The following is a 26,426-nucleotide window of genomic DNA, read 5'->3' as shown; positions in this document are numbered from 1 at the left end:
TGGTTTAAAAAAAAAAATAATAAAAACAACACAAGCAAAATATTAATTAAACAAGTTCAAAATACTAATTAACGAAATTAAAGACATGAAATGTAAATGGAGAATAAAAGTTGGTCAGTCAGGTATGAGAAGTCCTTTGCCCTTGCCATCTTGTGGAGGTGGTGGTGCTTGTGGTGGCTGCTGTGGAGAGAGAATGTTCAAAATCAGTGCTTGGTTTGTTTCGATCTTCTCCACTTAGCTCGCATGATTTTCAATTGCCTTGCATTTCAACACTTCACCCAAATATATGTCACTAAATCTCAGAGTGTCCAAAATTGACATCCGTCATTTGCCGAAAGAATAGATCTCATCATCGAGATTCTCCATGAACGCCAAAAGAGTTGCTATGGATGGTCCGTGGTCGTTGATGAAGCAGTTGAGCTACCGTGGAGCTCGGCGTGAAGGTTGTGTAGGAGGTCGCACAAATGGTCGCCGAGATCCGAGGAGGAACTAATGGCGTGGGAGAACCAGTGGTTTGTCCATAGTGAAGGAATCTCATCTGCTTGGTAGCTTCATTTTTGATACAAAATTTTTGGTTGGCTAGATGAGGTCCATCCAAAAATACCAAACCAGTTGGAAGATCAGGACACTTGTGCAATAGAGGATGAAACCCAAAATAATGTTCAAAAGGTGTAACCAAGCCTCCAAAGACAATACTACCAAGTACCCTAGTGGTCCGCGAATCACATGGTGGCGTAAATAATAACTGTGGAAGCCTTTTGCCGCTTTTGCACACCACAAAAGAATAGATCATACTGTGACATTGTGCCAACACTGGATCCTCTGCCTAAAATTGTATTTGCAATTAGGCGCTGAAGCAATCTCAAGACATGATTTTCAATTTTGGAGGCCTTACTGTGTCCTGGTTTGAAGGTACCGCCAAGATGCAATTCGCTTCCAAAATTCACACGCATTATAGTCCCATTGGTTAGTGGGTATTTTGAATAGACCATCAGGTGGAAAGCCAAATATATTGTGAAAATTGTCCATAGACAGCACCCTATCTTGACCAAGGCATCTAAAATGGATCGTCAAGTCATTGTCCAAAGCAATTTTATGCTCATTAGTGGACAGGGAGGCCAGAAATTCCTGCACTAAAATGGGGTAGACCAGTTCCTGTTTATGTGCAAATCGCACCCAACCTAAAGCATCTAATGTAGTCCATTTCATCATAAATCTTCAAGGTTTTAAGTGTAGACACATCCAAATACCGAGTTTGAACCATTTGTCGGGCTACAACTCTTGCCTTATTTTTCTTCATATCGGCAGTAGGTAATACCCAGTGTGTAGCAGTAGGCAAAGAGGATGGGAATGCGAGGTTACCTTTAGATGTACCGGGGCGCTTGACCGCTGATTTTGGAATGCCACGTCGGCCAGCAGGCGAGGCGGGCATTGGAGGCGGGATTGGGGGTTGTTGTGTGGCCGGTTCGGGTTGTTTCCGCTTGACGCCGCCTGTCGATTTGTGTGGTTTAATGCTTTTCGCCTTTTTCTTCTTGAGTGTGGCGATCAGAGCATCAACAGAATGGGCCGGCGATGGGTCGGCTTGCATGGGTGGCATGGTTTGGGGTTGTGGCGGCTGTGAGGAGTGGGGAGGTGAGTTTTCGAAGGATAATGGGGATTCGGACATGGCGAAATGGAATGTCGTGATCGGAGAAAGAGAAATATGGGAAGAATGGCGGCCGGTGAAGGCGACGGGAAAAATGAAGGTTACGGCAGGGAGGGTTGTGTCGGGGGCGATGTCGAGAGGAAGATGAAGGTAATGGGCTATCGGGTTAGGGTCTTTAGGTTTGGGTTGTGGGCTTGGGTATAGGCTTTTGGGTTTTGTTTGGATTTTAGGTTTAATTTCGGGCTTGGGCTAGTGGGGTACGGTTTTTAGGGCTTTGGGTTTGCTGCTGGCCCATTCCGGTGAAGGGAGTTTTTATCCCAAAAGGGTGCCCAGCGAACACAAGCGGCGACACAAGCAAAACCCGGTTATGTAATCTGCTGCCCAATTTGACCAAATTTCATATGTAACACCCCTAAGTTCGGTAGTGCGTTCTACTGCTCCGGTGACCAGTGTTGTCCGGACAGCTAGGATGCCTAGAACCGTACTTCAATATGAGTGAGGAGACATAAAATAATGAAATACAAGAAAAGAAAAACAAAGGAAAAATCATAGCAAAGAAATGTAACCGAGTAAGTGAGCCGGGAAACCTAGCGATGGGTGACCGCACCGGGAGGTCACGGCGTGGACCGTTGACTAACCCTGGACTGCGGGGAACCCTGAAAAATATTTTTTGGACATAAATAGACCCTTATTGAAGTATAAATATCATTAGAAAGATCAAAGAAAAATTAAATAATTAGTACAAAGAAAAGTGAGAAATCGAAAAACAGACAAAATACGGTGTTACCGAAAAATCGGGAAAGCCACTTAACAGGGCATTATGGTCATTTGACATCCCGAATTGTCTTTTGACCTAAATGTCCATTAAAAATAAATAGTATTACACTTAGAAAATGAAATGAAAAATTAATTTGATGGTACCTAAAATAAATAGTAGAAATAATGGGTTAAATGTGGATTAATTGAAAGTTAACTTATAATATGTTTTAATTTTAGTTAGTGGACCACTATAGGATTAATTTATCATTGAAATATGGCTGATATGGTCCACTCACCATCTGAAATTCCATCTTCCTCAAAATTCTCTCAAATGGCCGAATTGAAGAAACCTTGAAACTCCATTGACGTTTTTCTTTGAGCTTCATTTCCTCTCTCCATTTCAACTCCATTCTCTTAGGTTCTTTCATGAAAAATGGTCTACACACCACAAGGAAGATATTGATACTAATTTTGAGAAGTTTGGTGAAGGTTTAGCAAGTTACAAATAAAGGTAAGTTTGCATTTTTGAGAAATCCTTTGTTAAAGTTTTTATGCATGTTATGGGTATTGGTTTGGTGAAGGAAAATTTTGAGTTTGAAGGGTTATTGTTGTTGCCATTTTGGACAGCCATGGGTCACGTTTTTGATGAGGTATTTGTGTATATAATTGATGAGAAATAATGTTAATCATGGTGATTTAGTAACCTAGTGATTTAATGCATGTATATATGGTGAATGATGCACTTTGATGGGAATTGGCATATGGTACGGCAATGTGATGTTGATGAATGAATTGTGGCAGCTTGTGGACACTTGAATAATGGTGTATATTGAAGGGAGTGTGGGCAGCATATTGACCTAGAAGGATTGATGATATGTATGTCAATTTACATTGTAAAGTGTATGTAAAGTTTGTAATGTTTAGGTGTGTTAGTAATGGTACTTAGAAATTGTAATTGTGAATGATATTTGGTGTGTTGAGGGTGATTGGAATCTGCCCAAAATAATGCTAATGTAATGTAGAAAATGTTTTTGGTAATGTGCCAAAACAGTTTGGTAGGGTATGGAAGTAAACCTTGCAAGGTGAGTATGTGTTTGAAGTTGGGGTGTGAAATGCATATTGAGGGCAGTGTATATTTTAGCCTATAACCTTGAATGTGTAACCTCAATTGGTATGAGACCAATTTGGGGTGAAACTAGGCACAAAATGTGCCAACTTTCATTGAGAAACCATGCCAAAATTCTGCTTGCAAGGTGACCTAAAAATTTGACCAATTCGGATTAGGTGCAATTAGGACCTGAAAATGACCAATTGGGCAGCAGTGAGTATTTAGGCCATAACTCACTCAAACCAGGTCCAATTGACCTGAAATTTTAACCATGAATAGTTAAGACCCATACCTACAAGTCTTATGAAGACACCAAAACCCAGAAATGACCATAAGCAAGTCAAACAACTTGCACAAGTTCGGGTCCAAAAACTGGCCGAACCAGAATTGACTAATTTGACCTAAAATTGACCTAAAATGGTACCACTTGACCAGCAATAGTGTAATGACCATAACTTGGTCTACTTAACTCGGATTGACCTGAAATTTTGCACCGCGTGCAATAAGACCTAGATCTACAAGTTTGTAGTTTCGACCGAGACCCGAAAACCGAGGGAACTAGATCGTCCGGTTAGGTCAAACCAGTGTTCCAGATCCAAAGAATTTGCATTAAAAGGCACTAAGCGAGGAAATGACTTTGGTAAAACATACCAAACCTAAAACCCTATCGAGTGTGACATATTAACGACACTAAAACCTAATTTACCTAAAACGCATCGAGGGTCGGTATATTAGGTGATTAAGTGAATAATTGAGTTCAAGGCATTATTTACCAAACCCCATCGATAGAGACGGTTTAATTTGGTAATCAAACACTTCAAATTGTGTTTCTCGCTAACAAGGACTCAAAGAAAAGGGAAAGAAATAGTGAGTCAAGACCAGAGACAAATATCGAGGTTTGTGCACAACAACTGTTTCTTTTGAATTATTTTCAATGGAAATAAATATTGATTATTAGTATATCATTATTTTAAATTGTGGAAATGTGTTTGATGGACACTTATTGATTGAAAAAAATATTGTGAATAGTTTGAAACTGTGAAAAATGGTTTGAATGACATTGATGGATACTTATTGATTAAAAAGCATTAGAAATGGTTTGAAACCACAGCTATCATGTATATTGATTGTATTCCTCTCTAGCTTGTCTAGTGGGATGAATTGAATTCTCTCCGTCAAGCGTTGAGGTGTGTGCTGTTGAGGACGAATAGAATGAGTACTCATATTTTTGCTAGCTAGCCATGTTATTCCTCATTAGTCATCGACTTTTGGGATGAATACCTCATTAGCCATCGGCTTTTGGGATGAATTGAATTATGGATCATGATTAAGCTGTGTGTGATTTATTGATGTGTATTGTGAGATTGTGAAATGGATTTAAACTCTCATTGACATATACTGTCTTTTGAATTCAAACCTGATCTGACTTATGGAAAATTATTGTGATATTGAGAAATGGAGTTTAAATTCTTGTTGACAATTATTGTCTTGAATTTAATTATGATTTTAAGTATCCACTATTTACATGACTTATGAATTGTGATTTAAATTGGATTTGGTTAATGTTGTGCACCACTGAGACATTGTCTCAAATGATAGCTTTTATTGTCGCCGCAGTAGAGAGATAGACAGTATACAGACTAGGCCGCATATACATCCAAATGAGGGATTACAGTATATTGAGTATACCGCTTTTGCTTTTGTAATCAGAATGTATGACACTGTATGTACATATTGTTTTTGGTTTTGAGCAGTTGTAAATTAAATTGTACCTTGAAGTTGTAAATTAATTATGAGTGTTTTGGATTGTAAAAGTTGTATTATATTTCCTTATCTCAGACTTTGAAAAATTCCTATGGAATTGTGTTGATAAATTGTTGTGTTGAGAAATGTATTGGAGTTGAGATTTGGAAAATTATTGAAGTGTTTTTTTTACAGGTTTTCTGAAGAACTGTTTTATCCAAAATACAGATGGCACCTTGCCAAAATTTTTACAGAAATTCCAAATAAATCAAATGAGTTAGTTGTTTCACCTCAGTTCACCAAAGTTTTTAATACCTGTAAATAGTGCTCACCACTGTAAAAGAAGTAAGAAAAGTTTTTAAAATCCCTTGTAGTGTATTTAATGGGTTATCAGTAGACGGAGTTGGTAATTCATTAGGTATACTACGGGATCATGTTATGCCTTACAGAGGGGTAGGGTGTGACATGTTTTAGTGGTATCAGAGCAATGTTTTTAAATTCCGTTTTCACCTGTTATTTGAATGTTCTTTTTGCATAGTACAACTGCTCAATATCATTGTTTGATACATACAGTACATTACAGTATAAATATGCACTAACGAGAGTGAATATTCTTGTGTTATTGTTCAGGAAAGCTAAGATCCTCGCATTGAATATGGAAGAGGGTGATCGTTCAGTCGATCAGTCTATTGAGGCTGAGGTGCAAGGGGATGCCCCAGCTGTACAAAATGTCAGTGGTTCAAGAAGACCACCGCAGCATCGCAGCTCCTCGCTTCGGGTCATTCACAGATGGCTGCAATATTCCAACAAATGGCTGGTAATGCGCCTACTCAAGTCCCAATTCAGACACCCGTGGTACAACCACAGTCTCCTACGAGGCAGTATGATAAATTGATGAAGTATGGGGCTACAGAGTTCAAGGGGACAGTAGATCCTCTAGAAGCTGAACAGTGGTTAGAGAGGATGGATAGGGTGTTCAAGAAACTTCATTGTACAGAGGAGCTCAGACTTGAATACTCAGTATCCTTACTACAGGGGGATGCTTATGACTGGTGGAAAACCATTCCCCACAGTCTGGTAGAACCTGCAGTGCTGACCTGGAATGACTTCCTCAGGGAATTCAGACAGAAATACATCCCTGATGCTTATGTAGACCAGAAGCTACAAGAATTCTTAAGTTTGAAACAGAGGGGCAGATCAGTGGCTGAGTATGAAAGAGAATTTTCCCGCCTTAGCCATTATGCAGTGAGTCTACTCTCTACCAGCAGGGAGAGATGCAAGAGGTTTGAAACTGGCTTGAAGCCCAGTATTAGAGTACAAGTGCTCGGCTTCAAACACACTAACTTCTCTGAACTTGTTTCTCAAGCCCTAGAGTTGGAAAGAGTTGAGTTTGAGACTGCTCCTGAGAAGAAGAGGTCAGAGAAGACAGAGAAAGAGGGAAAATCAGTAGATCAGAGTTCCAGTGGTCATACTGGAAAGAGGAAGAACTATGGGGGACATGGCAGAGGCGGCAAGAAATCTGGTAGGGGAAGACATTCAGGACAGAGACCTCCCCTATCTCAGTCGCAGAGTACCAGAAGTTCCTACCCTCCCCGCCAATGTGAAACTTGTGGAAAGAATCATGGTGGAATCTGTTACAAGGCTATTGGAGCCTATTATAACTGTGGAGGCACCGGACACTTTGCCAAGGACTGCACCAGTAGTCGCAGAGTTGGACCACCTCCTACTACTGCAGAAGGGTCGATTCGAGCCACTCACGAAGCTCACAACCACCTAGCAGAGGTAGAGGCGGGGTAGAGGTAACCCAGAGCAGCCAAGGCACAAGATAAAGCAGTCGAACAAGACAGTGCTCGATCGAGTCTATGCCATGAGTCAGAGAGAAGAGGCGAGACATCGATGTTGTGGCTGGTACCTTCTCAACTTTTAACGAGAATGTATTTGTGCTATTTGATCCGGTTCTACCCATTCTTATGTGAGTGCTAGCATCATTGATTGCATTCTTTGTTCCATGTACAAAAATGGACTTTGAGGTGCTAGTAACAAGTCCGCTAGGACAGGAGGTTAGGGTTAATAAAATGTATAGAGATTGTCCTTTGGTGATCCAAGGACACACTTTCCTGTCTGATTTCATTGAAATGCCCTTCAGAGATTATGATATCATCTTGGGCATGGATTGGTTAGCTAGGCATCATGCCATGATTGATCAGAGATCAAGACAGTCACTTTTGGTCTCCTCGATGCTGATGTGGTGATATAAGGAGAGGCACTATTGCCATCCAACATCATTTCGGCCGCACTAGCCGGAAAAATGATCGAAAAGGGTGTGAAGCATACTTGGCACATGTGGTAGACACCCAAGTGGGAGTCCAGATTGAAGGACATCCCTACAGATATGACTTTCGGATGTGTTTGTTATGAATTGACATGATTACATCCTGAAATAGTAGTGCAGTTTGAATTTAATTTTCTGACTGGTGTTGATCCAATCTCCATAACGCCTTACAGTATGTCACCAGCAGTGTTGAAGGAGTTGAAGATACATTACAAGGATTACTTGAAAAGGGCTTCATCCTCCCTAGTGTGTCACCTTGGGAGCACCGGTGTTGTTTGTTAAGAAGAAGGATGGTACTCTCCGCTATGCATTGACTACGATTGAATAGGGTGATAATAAATAACAGATATCCATTGCATCGCATTGATGATCCGCTCGATCGATTGAAGGGTGCAAAGATTCTCCAAAATTGATTTGCGGTCCGGTTATCATCGATTGAAGGTGCAAGAGCGAGTATCCCAAAAGCGCTTTGAACTTCGGTATGGCCACTATGAGTTTCTAGTAATGCCATTCGGGTTAACAAATGCTCCAGCTGCTTTTATGGATCTGATGAACACTATCTTCAGACCATATCTTGATCAATTTGTGGTGGTGTTTATTGATGACATTTTGATATACTCGAGGAGTGCAGAGGAGCATGATAGACATCTGCGGATTGTACTGCAGACTTTAAGGGAGAAACAGTTGTACGCCAAATTGTCGAAATGTGAATTTTGGCTGAAGGAAATCTCCTTTTTGGGACATGTTGTGTCAGCTGAAGGGATCAAGGTAGACTCCAGCAAGGTAGAAGCTATCCTTAATTGGAAGCCGCCCAGGAACATCACAGAAATTCGCAGTTTTCTGGGTTTAGCTGGATATTACCGTCGGTTTGTGAAGGGGTTTTCTATGTTATCTTCTCCACTGACCAAACTGCTTCGGAAAGATGTAAAATTTCAGCGATGATAAATGTCGCAGAGTTTTGATGAGTTGAAGAGGTGTTTGATGAAGCTCAGTTCTCACTTTACCTACTCCGTAAAGAATACACGATTTATAGTGATGCTTCTCACAATGGTCTAGGCTGTAATCGATGCAAGATCGAATGTCATTGCTTATGCATCACGCCACCAAACCGCATGAGAGGAATTACCCAACACATGATCCGAGTTAGCACTATTGTTTTTGCTCAAGATCCGAGACACTATTTGTATGGGGAGAAATGCTACATTTACATAGATCACAAGAGCATGAAGTACTTAGGCACCTGATGGAATTGAATTTGAGGCAGAGGTGATGGTTAGAACTCATTAAAGATTATGTTTGCTTATTATACTATCAGCCAGGGATTGAAAATGTGGTGGCTGACGCGTTTAGTCGCAAGACTATGGCAAGTCTCAGAGTTTCTCCTTTGTCCATGGTATATGAATTGAAAGCACAAAGATGCCGGTTTAGAGGTTGATGATGAGGGATGACAAGAGTTGCATGGCATGTACAGCCGGTGTTGATTGATCGGATCGTAATGGCTGCAGAGTGATGAAAAATATCGGAAGTCTGAAAGAAGTTCAGCAGGCAAGAAACCCGAATTCTCTGTGAGAGATGATGGTTTATTGCTACATCGAAGCGAGTGTGCATTCCTAGTGATGTGAAATTGAGACAAACCATTTTGAAGGAAGCACATGAGTCTCCATTTGCTATGCACCACGGTGGAACTAAAATGTACAGAGGGTCAAAGAGCATTACTTGGTGGATGGGCATGAAAAGAGATATAGTGAATTCGTTTCCAAATGCCTAACTTGTCGCCAAGTAAAGGCGAACATCAAGTTCCAGTGGTTTATTACATCCTTTGTCGATGCAGTGGAAATGGGAACGAATAACTATGGATTTTGTTACAGACTTCCAAGGACACAGAGTAGTCATGATGCAAGATGGGTTATAGTTGATGATTGACTAAGTCTGCTCACTTTTGCCGATTCGGATGGACTATAGCACGGAAAGATTGGCGGATTGTACATATATGAGATTGTAAAACTGCATGGAGTGCCAGTATCAATTGTGTCTGACAGAGATCCTAGGTTCACTTCTAGATTCTGGGGTAGTCTTCAGAGAGCCCTAGGAACTAGATTGAACTTCAAAGACAAAGATTCCACCCACGCATGCATGGCCACCCGAGAGGGTTATTCAGATATTGGAGGATATGCTACGGGCTTGTGTGATTGAATTTGAAGGTAGTTGGGATACACACTTGCCTTTGATTGAGTTTGCTTATAACAACAGCTACCAATCAAGCATAGGGATGCCTCCATATGAAGCTTTGTATGGCAGGAAGTGCAGAACTCCCTTATGTTGGGATGAAGTAGGTGAAAGGAAGATGATTGGGCCAGAAATTGTCCAGCAGACAGAGGAAAAGATCAGATTGATCAGAGATAGGCTCAAGGCTGCATCAGACCGTCAAAAGTCCTATGTTGATCTGAAGAGAAGAGATATTGAGTATGCAGTGGGTGATAAGGTATTCCTCAAAGTTTCTCCTTGGAAGAGGATTATGAGATTTGGCAGAAAGGGGAAACTGAGTCCTCGTTTCATCGGACCATATGAAGTTCTGGAAAGAGTGGGTCCCTTGGCATACCGGTTGGCATTACCTCGTGAGCTAGCATGGATACACTGTGTCTTCCATGTGTCCATGTTAAGGAGGTACTGATCAGACCCATCTCATGTACTATCGATTGAAGAGATTGAAGTAAATCGGACCTCTCATATGAGGAAGAACCCATAAAAATTCTGGCTTATGAGGTGAAGCAAATTGAGGAACAAACAGATACACCTGGTTAAAGTGCTGTGGAACCATCATTCAGGCCAGGAAGCAACTTGGGAACGTGAAGAGGATATGAGGAGACAGCACCCACAGCTGTTCAGAGACTAATGCCAGGTAAAATTTCGAGACGAAATTTATTTAAGGGGGAGAATTGTAACACCCTAAGTTGGTGATGCGTTCTCACGCTCGGTGACCAGTGTTGTCCGGACAGCTAGGATGCCTAGAACCGTACTTCAATATGAGTGAGGAGACATAAAATAATGAAATACAAGAAAAGAAAAACAAAGGAAAAATCATAGCAAAGAAATGTAACCGAGTAAGTGAGCCGGGAAACCTAGCGATGGGTGACCGCACCGGGAGGTCACGGCGTGGACCGTTGACTATCCCCGGATCATGGGAACCCGAAAAATATTTTTGGACTTAAATAGAACATTATTGAAGTATAAATATAATTAGAAAGATAAAAGAAAAATTATATAATTAGTACAAAGAAAAGTGAGAAATCGAAAAACAGACAAAATACGGTGTTATTCAGAAAAATCGGAAAGCCACGAACAGGGTCATTATGGTCATTTGACATCCCGAATTGTCTTTTGACCTAAATGTCCATTAAAAATAAATAGTATTACACTTAGAAAATGAAATGAAAAATTAATTTGATGGTACCTAAAATAAATAGTAGAAATAATGGGTTAAATGTGGATTAATTGAAAGTTAACTTATAATATGTTTTAATTTTAGTTAGTGGACCACTATAGGATTAATTTATCATTGAAATATGGCTGATATGGTCCACTCACCATCTGAAATTCCATCTTCCTCAAAATTCTCTCAAATGGCCGAATTGAAGAAACCTTGAAACTCCATTGACGTTTTTCTTTGAGCTTCATTTCCTCTCTCCATTTCAACTCCATTCTCTTAGGTTCTTTCATGAAAAATGGTCTACACACCACAAGGAAGATATTGATACTAATTTTGAGAAGTTTGGTGAAGGTTTAGCAAGTTACAAATAAAGGTAAGTTTGCATTTTTGAGAAATCCTTTGTTAAAGTTTTTATGCATGTTATGGGTATTGGTTTGGTGAAGGAAAATTTTGAGTTTGAAGGGTTATTGTTGTTGCCATTTTGGACAGCCATGGGTCACGTTTTTGATGAGGTATTTGTGTATATAATTGTGAAAACCCATATACAATTATTATTTATTATTATTTTATTTTAATTAGTTAACAATAATTCAATATATTTATAAAAAAATATATATATTTTTATTTGATGGTCTGCTTATTTATTTTTAGATATATATATATATATTATTTTTGAAATTAATATATATATCTACAATCTGAACAACCCAGTTCAATAATAACTCTTAGCCCATTCTACACCTAATAGAACTCTTGAAATATATATATATACCCTAATCATCTCTTCTGCTAAACTTTGCTCTCAAAACCTGGTTGTCACCTCTATCAAATATTCTCAACAAAGAATCCCTAAATTTTTCCTTCTCTATTCATCACATTCGATTCTGTTTTCAAGGTAAAAATTCTCATTCTTTTTCAATAATTGGTGAATTTGATTTTATTTTCTTTCATTGATTTGTTACAACTACCCTAGAAAATTATTTTTTTTCTTTGATCATTAGTATTGAATTGAATTGATCATGATTACTGTAAAATAATAACCTTCAATTTATATTATATATATATATATATATATAACCTTCGTCCCCTGTTATCCATCACCGAATTCGTCCCCTGTCATACACCGAATTCGTCCCCTGTTATATATATATATATATATATATCCCCCGTTATACACCGAATTCGTCCCCTGTTATACACCGAATTCGTCCCCATATATATATATATATATATATATATATAAACATTTGAATTCCCTATTCATACGTCCACGTCCGTCCAATATATATATAAACATTTGAATTCCCTGTTCGTCCGTCCACGTCCGTCCAAGGTTTTCATTCATATATATATATATATATATATATATATATATATATAAACATTTGAATCCCTGTTCATACAAACCTTGTATATATATTAAAATTATTTTATTTTATTATTATTTAATATTTTTCTTTTATATTTTGGGTATATAGGAGATTCAAATATTCATTCTGTCAGCTGAAATTGTCTCTCTTCCATTGAAATAACCATTGTCTTGGAGGTTCCAGGTGAGTGGTAATTATAGTGCATGGCACCGTTTTTGTCCCTTTTAAAATTTCTTAGCATTAAGTTTGTTATCTAATATTTTAACAATGATTTTATATGTGATTTTCTAGAGTTTTATTTTATTATTGAATTTTATTTCGATTTTGATTAAATAATTGATTTTGCCAACTATCTCTGTATTAGACCCATTAGGATTCCGGGAACAGGCCTTTAATGTATTTATATTGATTGATATTTGACTATAAAATTTATCGATGTGTTACTGAATTGATTTGAGATTGATTTGATTTTATTGAATTGATTTGAGATTGATTGATTTTATTGAATTGATTTGAGATTGATTTGATTTATTCGACTCTGAAATTATTGAAATACACTATTGGAATTGCACTATCGCTATTATTTGATATCTGAAATTTTTTTATTGATTTTGATTGATTTGTACAAATTGGTTTTCTGTTTTGAATTGGTACCTGTGCCCAGTATCTGTTTCTGTTATCTGGCCCCGCCGTGTGGACTATCACGGTATTAGGTTGCATTGTTGAGTCATGCATCATTGCGCTTTATGGTTGCATTAGTATCATATGCATTGATATCCGTGAAGGAGGAGGAAAGTATCCGATATCCGTAGCGCGCTACCATCCGCCTTTGGTGATGTGGGGTATCATCACCCGTGCAATCGTACTACAAAATTTTTATTGAATGAATTTCTTTTATATTTATATTTTTATGAAGTTATTTTATTAATGATTTTGACAAAGATGAGCATGATTTTATTGAATAGAAATTTATTGTGAAATTAATCAAGCGCTTGTCTGCCTTATTCCGCTGTGTGCTATAATTATCATTCACTGAGCATCTAGCTCAAACCACGCTTTTCTGTCATTATCCTGCTTCATCAAGAGAATTCGAGTCGATCCAAATATTCAGTCCATTTTCTGGAGAGGGACAACTTTGATTTGTTCTCATGGTATGCCCGAATTCATGTTCTCTCGGGCTAATAATTAGTTTAGTTTATTGAACAGCTTAAGTTTTTATTGAAATCTGTAGAGACTCCGCAGTTTACTTATGGGATATTTATGATGTTTATTCAGTATTTTGTTTATTTGGATTTTGTCTATTTTTGGGATTAGTAAGTGACAATATATTCATTCAAGATACTCTGATAAGGCTTGCATGATTTAAGAATACTTAAATTATGCGCCGGTCACGGTTCAGAATTTTGGGTCGTGACAAAGTTGGTATCAGAGCTCGGTTGAGGTCTAGTAAACTTGCGGAGCATAGGATCCTTAACGTCTTTTCAGTTTATCATTACTTTAGATATCTCAAGCCCTTCGTACTTTTTCACATGTCTTAATTTGGCTCACATTTTCAAATTTAATGCTTGTTTATTAAAATGAATAGGTGCCTGGGTCTGTTAGACGTAAGAGGAGAACTAAGGCCAAGGGTCTTAATGGTGTAAACCTTGATCCAACAGGGGAGGTACCACCTCAAACTAGTAATCAGACATTCAATGCACGCCTATGGCTAAGACTGGGCACAACCATTCCAATTAGCTACTACACTCAAGCACCTAGGGTCAAGCCATCAGAGATCCGTCATGGATTACATGCAGTGAATCGTGCTGTTAATACTATAGCTGAGTACCTTACAACTCAACCACAACAACCAGTGGTTGGCTCTACTTTAGCACCAGCTCAGGATAGGGCTCGATTCCTTGACTCTACAGATTTTCTCAAGCTAAGACCAAAGGAGTTCACTGGAGAGGATGCATTAGCTGATCCCTTAGATTTTCTAGATGACATGGAGAGGTGTTATGACACTATGGGTTGCAGTAGTGCTAGGATGGTGATGTTGGCAGGAAATCAGCTTAAGGGAGTTGCTCGTGAGTGGTATATCTCTAAGAAGAATGAGAGACCTGAAGGTTCTATCCTCTGGCCTGAATTTCACTCTCTCTTCTTGGAGCGATTTCTCCCTCCTAGTGTTCAAGAGGCTAAGGCCTTGGAGTTTGAAACCTTGAAGCAAGGTAAAATGACAGTTACAGAGTATGAGATGAAGTTTACCAAATTATCCCGTTTTGGTAAACACTTGATTCCAAATGAGGAGAAGAAGGCTCGCAGGTTTGAAAGGGGCTTACGAGACAGGCTAATTGATCGTGTAGCTCCTTTACGACTACCTAAATATGAGGAGGTGGTTGATCGGGCTAGACAGATGGAGATGTATGATGATGAACGTTGGGCTCGTGAGCAGCGCAAGCGGTTTAAGAAAGATAGTCAAGGTAATCAATTTAACAAAGGACAAAGTCATCAGGGCTCTTATCAAGATAATAAGCAGGGTTCTCAGTCTACAGTTGGCAATAGGGCACATCAATCTGGAGTTGGTCAGGGACGTGAGCAGAGGACACATACAGGGAATGCTCGGTATAACCAGATTAGCACTGAGCCTATTACCACTCTTTGTCATCATTGTGGTAAGCCACATAAGGGCACTTGTCATTGGGTCACTGGAGCATGCTTTGGTTGTGGACAGCTGGGACACCGTAGACAGGACTGTCCTACTAGTGAGACAACTCAGGGTGCTGGTCAAGCAACACATTCTGCTCCCTCTCAGGCTCAACCAGTTTCACAATATAGTGGTAGAAGTCAGGGTTTTGGTGGTCGCGGTCAGGGTGGTAGAGGTTCTGGTGGTAGAGGATTTGGTCAAACTCGTGATGACATCCGTGGTAGAGGTCAAGCTAGAGTTTTTGCTTTGACTCAAAGGATGCTCAGCATCTAATGCAGAGTGACAGGTACACTTCCTATTTGCTCATTTGATGCTAGAGTACTGTTTGATCCTGGTTCCAGTCATTCATTTGTTTCTCCATACTTTTCCATGAGATTTAGTACACCACCTACTTTGTTAGAGTATCCTTTATCTGTATCAACACCTATGGGGGATGCAATAGACACTGATATGGTGTATAGGGGATGTATAGTTCACATTGGAGATAGGGAATTAGCTGCAGATCTTGTTTCTTTGGATATGTTTGAGTTTGATGTGATTTTAGGCATGGATTGGTTAGCCACTTATCACGTTTCATTGGATTGTCATAATAAAGTTGTACTCTTTAAAATTCCTGGGGAGGCAGAATTTCAATTTCAGTGAGATCGCAGTATGGCCTCTAGTAATCTTATCTCTGTAGTGAGTGCTAGACGATTATTGCGAAAGAGGTGTAAAGGGTATCTAGCTTATGTTAGAGATGTTCAGGTAGAAGGTGCAGGTTTGGAGAATGTTGCAGTGGTTAAAGAGTTTCCTGATGTGTTTCCAGAAGATTTATCAGGTTTACCCCCGGAGCGAGAGGTAGAGTTTGGTATAGACTTAGTTCCTGGAACTGAGCCCATATCTATGCCACCTTATCGTATGGCACCCGCAGAACTTAAGGAGTTGAAGGAGCAACTACAGGACCTACTAGATAAGGGGTTTATTCGCCCTAGTGTTTCTCCATGGGGTGCTCCTGTGTTATTTGTACGGAAGAAGGATGGGTCTTTGAGAATGTGCATTGATTATAGGCAATTGAATAAGGTAACTGTGCGTAATAAGTATCCTCTTCCACGCATAGATGACCTGTTTGACCAACTTCAAGGTGCGAAGTATTTTTCCAAGATTGATCTTCGATCTGGGTATCATCAATTGAGGGTCAAGAAAGAAGACATACTTAAGACAGCCTTTAGAACTAGGTATGGACACTATGAATTTCTTGTAATGTCTTTTGGTCTTACCAATGCTCCGGCCGCTTTTATGGATCTCATGAATAGAGTTTTCAAGCCTTTCTTAGATCAATTTGTTATAGTGTTTATCGATGACATTCTAGTGTACTCAAAGAGTAAGGGGGAGCATGAGCAGCATTTGAGAATTGTCCTTCAGACCTTACGAGAACACAAGCTATATGCCAAGTTCTCAAAATGTGAGTTTTGGTTAGATAGTGTGGCCTTCCTAGGCCATACAATATCTAAGGATGGGGTGTGCGTTGATAAGAAGAAAGTTGAGGCAGTGCTTCATTGGCCTAGACCCACAACTGTGTCAGAGATTCGTAGTTTCTTGGGTTTAGCAGGGTATTATAGACGGTTTGTTCAAGACTTCTCTCGTATTGCAGCACCTTTAACTAAGTTGACACAGAAGAATGTGAAATTTCAGTGGTCTGAGGCTTGTGAAAAAAGTTTTCAGGAGCTTAAGACTCGTTTAACTACAGCACCAGTGTTAACCCTTCCATCTGGATCAGGGGGTTATGTAGTATATTGTGATGCTTCTAGGATTGGTTTAGGATGTGTTTTGATGCAGCATGGACGGGTTATTGCATATGCTTCTCGTCAGTTGAAAAGACACGAGCAAAATTATCCAACTCATGATTTGGAAATGGCTGCAGTAATTTTTGCTTTGAAAATCTGGAGGCACTATCTGTATGGTGAGACTTGTGAAATCTTCACTGACCACAAAAGTCTCAAATACATTTTTGACCAACGTGATCTTAATCTTAGGCAAAGAAGATGGGTAGAATTCTTTGAAGGATTATGATTGCACCATACAGTATCACCCTGGAAAAGCTAATGTAGTGGCTGATGCTCTAAGCAGGAAGTCTTCTGGTAGTTTAGCCCATATATCTACCAAGATGAGGCCTTTGATTGGTGAATTACATGAGTTGCTAGATCGGGGAGTAGAGTTTGAAATCATAGCTGGATCATTCTTAGCACATTTTCGAGTTAGGCCTATCTTGATTGATCGAATTAAGGCTGCTCAAAAGAAGGATTCTCAGCTGTGTGAGATTATAGATAATATTCATAAAAGCCAAGCTCAAGGATTCATGTTGAATGATGATGGAGTTCTTCGTTATGGCACTAGACTTTGTGTCCCCAATGTTGATGAGTTGAGAAGAGAAATCATGGAGGAGGCACACCATTCTGCTTACACAGTACACCCAGGTTCAATTAAGATGTACCGTGATTTAAGGGAGCACTATTGGTGGGGTGGCATGAAGAGAGATGTTGCAGACTTTGTTGCTAAATGTTTGACTTGTCAGCAGGTTAAGGCAGAACATCAGAGACCATCTGGGTTACTTCAGCCATTGCCTATTCCCGAGTGGAAGTGGGAGCATATTGCCATGGACTTTGTTGTGGGTTTACCTAGTACACGAGATGGTTACAATGCAATCTGGGTGATAGTGGACAGATTGACAAAATCTGCTCATTTCCTTCCTGTGAAGACTACATATGACTTTGCTAAACTCGCACAGTTGTATATAAACAAGATTGTTAGTCTTCATGGAGTTCCAGTTTCCATTGTCTCTGATCGTGGTACTCAATTTACTTCTCGATTTTGGAAGAAATTCCAAGAAGCTTTAGGAACACGAGTAGACTTTAGTACTGCTTTTCACCCTCAGACGGATGGACAGTCAGAAAGGACCATACAGACATTAGAGGACATGCTTCGTGCATGCGTTATGGATTTTGGTGGCTGTTGGGATCATCATTTGCCTTTAGTGGAGTTTGCTTATAATAATAGTTATCAGGCAAGTATAGAGATGGCTCCATATGAGGCATTATATGGTCGAAAGTGTAGGTCACCGGTTTGTTGGGATGAAGTTGGAGAAAGAAGGCTTACTAGACCAGAGTTGATACAATTAACTTCAGAGAAGGTTCGACTAATTCGTGATCGACTTTTGACTGCTCAAAGTCGACAGAGAAGTTATGCTGACCCTAAGCGTAAAGATGTAGAATTTATGATTGGTGATCATGTATTTCTGAGAGTTTCCCCTATGAAAGGAATCATGAGGTTTGGCAAGAAAGGGAAGCTTAGCCCTCGTTTTGTTGGTCCATTTGAAATTTTGGAGAGAATTGGAGCAGTTGCTTACCGTTTAGCCCTTCCACCTGGTTTTGCACATGTACATCCAGTTTTCCATATTTCTATGCTTAGGAAGTATGTACCAGATCCATCTCATGTTTTACAACCTCAAACCATGCAATTTAGGGATGATATGTCATATGAGGAGCAACCAGTAAAGATTTTAGATCGACAAATTAGGAAACTCCGGTCTAAGGAAGTGGCTTTGGTCAAAGTCTTGTGGCATAATCACTCAAGTAGTGAGGCCACATGGGAGGCAGAATCTGAAATGCGAGCCAAATATCCTCATTTATTTGATTCTTCAGGTTAGAATTTTTGTCTATCCAAATTCGGGGACCGAATTTTTTTTAAGGGGGGAAGTATGTGAAAACCCATATACAATTATTATTTATTATTATTTTATTTTAATTAGTTAACAATAATTCAATATATTTATAAAAAAATATATATATTTTTATTTGATGGTCTGCTTATTTATTTTTAGATATATATATATATATATTATTTTTGAAATTAATATATATATCTACAATCTGAACAACCCAGTTCAATAATAACTCTTAGCCCATTCTACACCTAATAGAACTCTTGAAATATATATATATACCCTAATCATCTCTTCTGCTAAACTTTGCTCTCAAAACCTGGTTGTCACCTCTATCAAATATTCTCAACAAAGAATCCCTAAATTTTTCCTTCTCTATTCATCACATTCGATTCTGTTTTCAAGGTAAAAATTCTCATTCTTTTTCAATAATTGGTGAATTTGATTTTATTTTCTTTCATTGATTTGTTACAACTACCCTAGAAAATTATTTTTTTTCTTTGATCATTAGTATTGAATTGAATTGATCATGATTACTGTAAAATAATAACCTTCAATTTATATTATATATATATATATATATATATATATATATATATATATATATATATATATATATATATATATATATATATATATATATATATATATATATATATATCCCCCGTTATACACCGAATTCGTCCCCTGTTATACACCGAATTCGTCCCCTGTTATACACCGAATTCGTCCCCATATATATATATATATATATATATATATAAACATTTGAATTCCCTATTCATACGTCCACGTCCGACAAATATATATATAAAAATTTTAATTCCTGTCATTCAGTCCACGTCAGTCAAGGTTTTCATTCATATATATATATATATATATATATATATATATATAAACATTTGAATCCCTGTTCATACAAACCTTGTATATATATTAAAATAATTTTATTTTATTATTATTTAATATTTTTGTTTTATATTTTGGGTATATAGGAGAGTCAAATATTCATTCAAATTTGAAATTGTCTCTCTTCCATTGAAATAACCATTGTCTTGGAGGTTCCAGGTGAGTGGTAATTATAGTGCATGGCACCGTTTTTGTCCCTTTTAAAATTTCTTAGCATTAAGTTTGTTATCTAATATTTTAACAATGATTTTATATGTGATTTTCTAGAGTTTTATTTTATTATTGAATTTTATTTCGATTTTGATTAAATAATTGATTTTGCCAACTATCTCTGTATTAGACCCATTAGGATTCCGGGAACAGGCCTTTAATGTATTTATATTGATTGATATTTGACTATAAAATTTATCGATGTGTTACTGAATTGATTTGAGATTGATTTGATTTTATTGAATTGATTTGAGATTGATTGATTTTATTGAATTGATTTGATTTATTCGACTCTCTGAAATTATTGAAATACACTATTGGAATTGCACTATCAGTTATTATTTGATATCTGAAATTTTTTTTATTGATTTTGATTGATTTGTACAAATTGGTTTTCTGTTTTGAATTGGTACCTGTGCCCAGTATCTGTTTCTGTTATCTGGCCCCGCCGTGTGGACTATCACGGTATTAGGTTGCATTGTTGAGTCATGCATCATTGCAGTTTATGGTTGCATTAGTATCATATGCATTGATATCTGTGAAGGAGGAGGAAAGTATCTCGATATCCGTAGCGCTTACCATCCGCCTTTGGTGATGTGGGGTATCATCACCGTGCAATCGTACCATAAAATTTTTATTGAATGAATTTCTTTTATATTTATATTTTTATGAAGTTATTTTATTAATGATTTTGACAAAGATGAGCATGATTTTATTGAATAGAAATTTATTGTGAAATTAATCAAGCGTTGCCTGCCTTATTCCGTTGTGTGCTATAATTATCATTCATCGAGCATCTAGCTCAAACCACGCTTTTCTCGTCTGTTATCCGCTTTGCATCAAGAGAATTCGATGGTGATCCAAATATTCAGTCCATTTTCTGGAGAGGGACAACTTTGATTTGTTCTCATGGTATGCCCGAATTCATGTTCTCTCGGGCTAATAATTAGTTTAGTTTATTGAACAGCTTAAGTTTTTATTGAAATCTGTAGATACTCCACAGTTTACTTATGGGATATTTATGATGTTTATTCAGTATTTTGTTTATTTGGATTTTGTCTATTTTTGGGATTAGTAAGTGACAATATATTCATTCAAGATACTTTGATAAGGCTTGCATGATTTAAGAATACTTAAATTATGCGCCGGTCACGATTCAGAATTTTGGGTCGTGACAATAATTGATGAGAAATAATGTTAATCATGGTGATTTAGTAACCTAGTGATTTAATGCATGTATATATGGTGAATGATGCACTTTGATGGGAATTGGCATATGGTACGGCAATGTGATGTTGATGAATGAATTGTGGCAGCTTGTGGACACTTGAATAATGGTGTATATTGAAGGGAGTGTGGGCAGCATATTGACCTAGAAGGATTGATGATATGTATGTCAATTTACATTGTAAAGTGTATGTAAAGTTTGTAATGTTTAGGTGTGTTAGTAATGGTACTTAGAAATTGTAATTGTGAATGATATTTGGTGTGTTGAGGGTGATTGGAATCTGCCCAAAATAATGCTAATGTAATGTAGAAAATGTTTTTGGTAATGTGCCAAAACAGTTTGGTAGGGTATGGAAGTAAACCTTGCAAGGTGAGTATGTGTTTGAAGTTGGGGTGTGAAATGCATATTGAGGGCAGTGTATATTTTAGCCTATAACCTTGAATGTGTAACCTCAATTGGTATGAGACCAATTTGGGGTGAAACTAGGCACAAAATGTGCCAACTTTCATTGAGAAACCATGCCAAAATTCTGCTTGCAAGGTGACCTAAAAATTTGACCAATTCGGATTAGGTGCAATTAGGACCTGAAAAATGACCAATTGGGCAGCAGTGAGTATTTAGGCCATAACTCACTCAAACCAGGTCCAATTGACCTGAAATTTTAACCATGAATAGTTAAGACCCATACCTACAAGTCTTATGAAGACACCAAAACCCAGAAATGACCATAAGCAAGTCAAACAACTTGCACAAGTTCGGGTCCAAAACTGGCCGAACCAGAATTGACCAATTTGACCTAAAATTGACCTAAAATGGTACCACTTGACCAGCAATAGTGTAATGACCATAACTTGGTCTACTTAACTCGGATTGACCTGAAATTTTGCACGCGTGCAATAAGACCTAGATCTACAAGTTTGTAGTTTCGACCGAGACCCGAAAACCGAGGAACTAGATCGTCCGGTTAGGTCAAACCAGTGTTCGGAATCGACAAAGAATTTGCATTAAAATGCACTAAGCGAGGAAATGACTTTGGTAAAACATACCAAACCTAAAACCCTATCGAGTGTGACATATTAACGACACTAAAACCTAATTTACCTAAAACGCATCGAGGGTCGGTATATTAGGTGATTAAGCGAATAATTGAGTTCAGTGCATTATTTACCAAACCCCATCGATAGAGACAGTTTAATTTGGTACTGAAACACTTCAAATTGTGTTTCTCAGTTAACAAGGACTCAGCAAAAGGGAAAGAAATAGTGAGTCAAGACCAGGAGACAAATATCAGAGGTTTGTGCACAACAACTGTTTCTTTTGAATTATTTTCAATGGAAATAAATATTGATTATTAGTATATCATTATTTTAAATTGTGGAAATGTGTTTGATGGACACTTATTGATTGAAAAAAATATTGTGAATAGTTTGAAACTGTGAAAAATGGTTTGAATGACATTGATGGATACTTATTGATTAAAAAGCATTAGAAATGGTTTGAAACCACAGCTATCATGTATATTGATTGTATTCCTCTCTAGCTTGTCTAGTGGGATGAATTGAATTCCCTCTCTGGCTGAAGCGTTGAGGTGTGTGCCTGTTGAGGACGAATAGAATGAGTACTCATATTTTTGCTAGCTAGCCATGTTATTCCTCATTAGTCATCGACTTTTGGGATGAACTGAATACCTCATTAGCCATCGGCTTTTGGGATGAATTGAATTATGGATCATGATTAAGCTGTGTGTGATTTATTGATGTGTATTGTGAGATTGTGAAATGGATTTAAACTCTCATTGACATATACTGTCTTTTGAATTCAAACTGATCGACTTATGGAAAATTATTGTGATATTGAGAAATGGAGTTTAAATTCTTGTTGACAATTATTGTCTTGAATTTAATTATGATTTTAAGTATCCACTATTTACATGACTTATGAATTGTGATTTAAATTGGATTTGGTTAATGTTGTGCACCATCGAGACATTGTCTCAATGATAGCTTTATTCTTTATCGCAGTAGAGAGATAGGCAGCAGACTAGGTGCATATACATCCAAATGAGGATTACAGTATATTGAGTATACCGCTTTTGCTTTTTGTACTGTAATGTATGACACTGTATGTACATATTGTTTTTGGTTTTGAGCAGTTGTAAATTAAATTGTACCTTGAAGTTGTTAATTAATTATGAGTGTTTTGGATTGTAAAAGTTGTATTATATTTCCTTATCTCAGACTTTGAAAAATTCCTATGGAATTGTGTTGATAAATTGTTGTGTTGAGAAATGTATTGGAGTTGAGATTTGAAAAATTATTGAAGTGTTTTTTTTACAGGTTTTCTGAAGAACTGTTTTATCCAAAATACAGATGGCACCTTGCCAAAATTTTTACAGAAATTCCAAATAAATCAAATGAGTTAGTTGTTTCACCTCAGTTCACCAAAGTTTTTAATACCTGTAAATAGTACTCACCACTGTAAAAGAAGTAAGAAAAGTTTTTAAAATCCCTTGTAGTGTATTTAATGGGTTATCAGTAGACGGAGTTGGTAATTCATTAGGTATACTACGGGATCATGTTATGCCTTACAGAGGGGTAGGGTGTGACATCATAGCACCTAAAAAAAATTGAAACAAATTAGATTTCAAATAATTAAACCTTCTTAACATGAATTCTAATTGTCCAACTTGTTGTGTTCATCAAATACTCGCACAAAATAATTTTTTTCAAAGCACCAATTTCACACATCCAAATTCAAATAATTTTCCTTTTAATCCAAGATGTCAAAATTTGGAAAAATTTTCTTTTGAAATTAACCAAAAGGGCAATGAATCCAGCAATATGAACCAGCAAATATTCAACAAAAGATGAAAATTATAAGTGAACAAATTTAAAACTAAAATTTAAAGCTAAAATTTAAAGCTAACACAAAAACAAAAACAAAATTTTTTTTTTTTTATGCTCATTTGCTTGCAATGAATTGTATCCCATCTGCACAAAGAAATTAGAACAATGTTAAACTCTGAATAAGGAGTATAGAAAAGCTTAAAACAAATATATGAAAGAAATAAAGAATCAATGAAAAATTATGAGTTATGCACAAAAATGCTAAGTTTAGGTCTTTAGCTTGACCATACTCACTCAAGATGTTATGGAGAATGAGAGAGATAGCAAGTTGCTATCTTCTCAATTGGCTCACCAACTGAATAATGCCTCAACCTTTGTCCATTTACCTTGAAATTACCAGATTTTTCACCAAAAATTTCCACAGCACCATGAGGTAAAACTTTCACAATTTTGAATGGACCTGACCACCTTGATTTTAATTTTCCTGGAAAAAATTTCAACCTTGAATTGAATAAGAGAACCAAATCTCCTTCTTTAAAGTCCTTTTTCTTGATATGCTTATCATGCCATTTTTTTGTTCTTTCTTTATAGATCTTAGCATTTTCATAAGCATCAAGTCTCAATTCTTCTAATTCATCAAGTTGCAAAAGTCTTTTATGTCCAGCAGCTTGTAAATCAAAATTGATTGCTCTAATGGCCCAATAAGCTTTATGTTCTAACTCTACGGGCAAATGGCATGATTTCCCAAAAACTAACCTATAAGGTGTAGTTCCTATGGGGGTTTTAAATGCTGTTCTATATGCCCAAAGAGTGTCATCTAATTTAAGGGACCAATCTTTTCTGGACTTATTGACAGTTTTCTCCAAGATTTGCTTGATTTCTCTATTTGTGATTTCTACTTGGCCATTTGTTTGAGGGTGATATGGTGTGGCAATCCTATGCTTTACCCCATATTTTCTCATCAATTTTTCAAATTGGTGGTTGCAAAAATGGCTACCACCATCACTGATTATGGCACGTGGGGCACCAAACCTGGTCAAAACAAATTTTTTCAGAAATTTCACCACAACTTTTGCATCATTGGTAGGTGTAGCAATAGCTTCTACCCATTTAGATTCATAGTCCAACCCTACCAAGATATATTTATTTCCATAAGAAGATGGAAATGGCCCCATGAAATCAATTCCCCACACATCAAACAATTCAACTTCTAATATGGACTGTTGGGGCATCTCATCTCTTTTGGAAATGTTGCCTATCCTTTGGCACCTATCACACCTGCTTACAAAGTCTCTCACATGTTTAAACAATTTAGGCCAATAGAAACCTGATGTCAAGACCTTTTCAACAGTTTTTGAGACACTAAAATGACCACCATATTCAGAGGAATGACAATGGTAAATAACATCATGCATTTCTTCCTCTGGTATACATCTCCTAATTATTCCATCATTGCATCTCCTAAACAAAAGAGGTTCTTCCCAAGAATAAAATTTAACATCATGCAAGAATCTTTTCTTTTGCTGCCAAGATAAATCAGGTGGCAAGACACCACAAGACAAGAAATTCACAATATCAGCAAACCATGGAAGTGCAGAATTCAACACATACAATTGCTCATTCATGAAAAACTCATCAATTGGCACAATTTCATCATCTTTATTTTCAGTTTTCATCCTAGAAAGGTGATCAGCTACCACATTTTCAACACCCTTTTTATCTCTTATTTCCAAATCAAATTCTTGAAGTAATAAAATCCATCTAATCAACCTAGATTTAGCTTCTTTCTTGCTCATTAAATACCTTATTGCTGCATGATCAGTGAAAACTATTACCTTTGAGTTGACCAAATAAGAACGAAATTTATTGAGTGCAAATACTACCGCAAGGAACTCCTTTTCAGTTGTGGCATAATTAACTTGAGCTTCATCAAGGGTTCGGCTTGCATAGTAAATGGCATAAGGTTTTCTATCTTTTCGCTGGCCAAGGACAGCTCCAATAGCAAACTCGCTTGCATCACACATGATTTCGAATGGCAAAGTCCAATCCGGGGGTTGCATGATAGGAGCTGTTGTTAATGCCGTCTTTAACCTGCAAAAAGCAACCATACAATCTTGATTAAAATCAAATTTAACATCATGATTCAAAAGATTTGTTAAGGGTTTAGCAAGTTTAGAAAAATCTGAATAAATCGCCAGTAAAACCGGCATGTCCAAGGAAACTCCGCACTCCTTTGACAGTGGTTGGAGGGGGCATTTTTTCAATAATTTCTATTTTAGCTCTATCCACTTCAATTCCCCTTTTTGAGATTAAATGCCTTAAAACGATCCCCTCTTGGACCATAAAGTGGCATTTCTCCCAATTCAACACTAGATCATTATCAGCACATCTCTGCAAGATTTTAGACAAATTAGTCAAGCATGAATCAAAATTAGTGCCATATACTGAAAAGTCATCCATGAAGACCTC

General features: G+C 37.5%; 1 protein-coding gene across 1 annotated transcript; it reads left to right on the top strand.

Moving 5' to 3' along the window:
- Positions 1 to 1,672: 1,672 nt before the first annotated feature.
- On the top strand, positions 1,673 to 14,632 carry LOC131170373 (uncharacterized; the record flags this gene model as incomplete). Its single annotated transcript, XM_058129423.1, has 3 exons — positions 1,673 to 1,795; positions 13,886 to 13,901; positions 14,043 to 14,632. Coding segments are annotated over exons 1-3 (729 nt in total), but the record flags the coding sequence as incomplete, so codon positions are not given.
- Positions 14,633 to 26,426: the final 11,794 nt, after the last annotated feature.

Source organism: Hevea brasiliensis, chromosome 11, assembly GCF_030052815.1.
Source record: "Hevea brasiliensis isolate MT/VB/25A 57/8 chromosome 11, ASM3005281v1, whole genome shotgun sequence".
NCBI classification, from domain to species: domain Eukaryota; kingdom Viridiplantae; phylum Streptophyta; class Magnoliopsida; order Malpighiales; family Euphorbiaceae; genus Hevea; species Hevea brasiliensis.
This window is presented reverse-complemented; position numbering and strand designations above follow the sequence as displayed.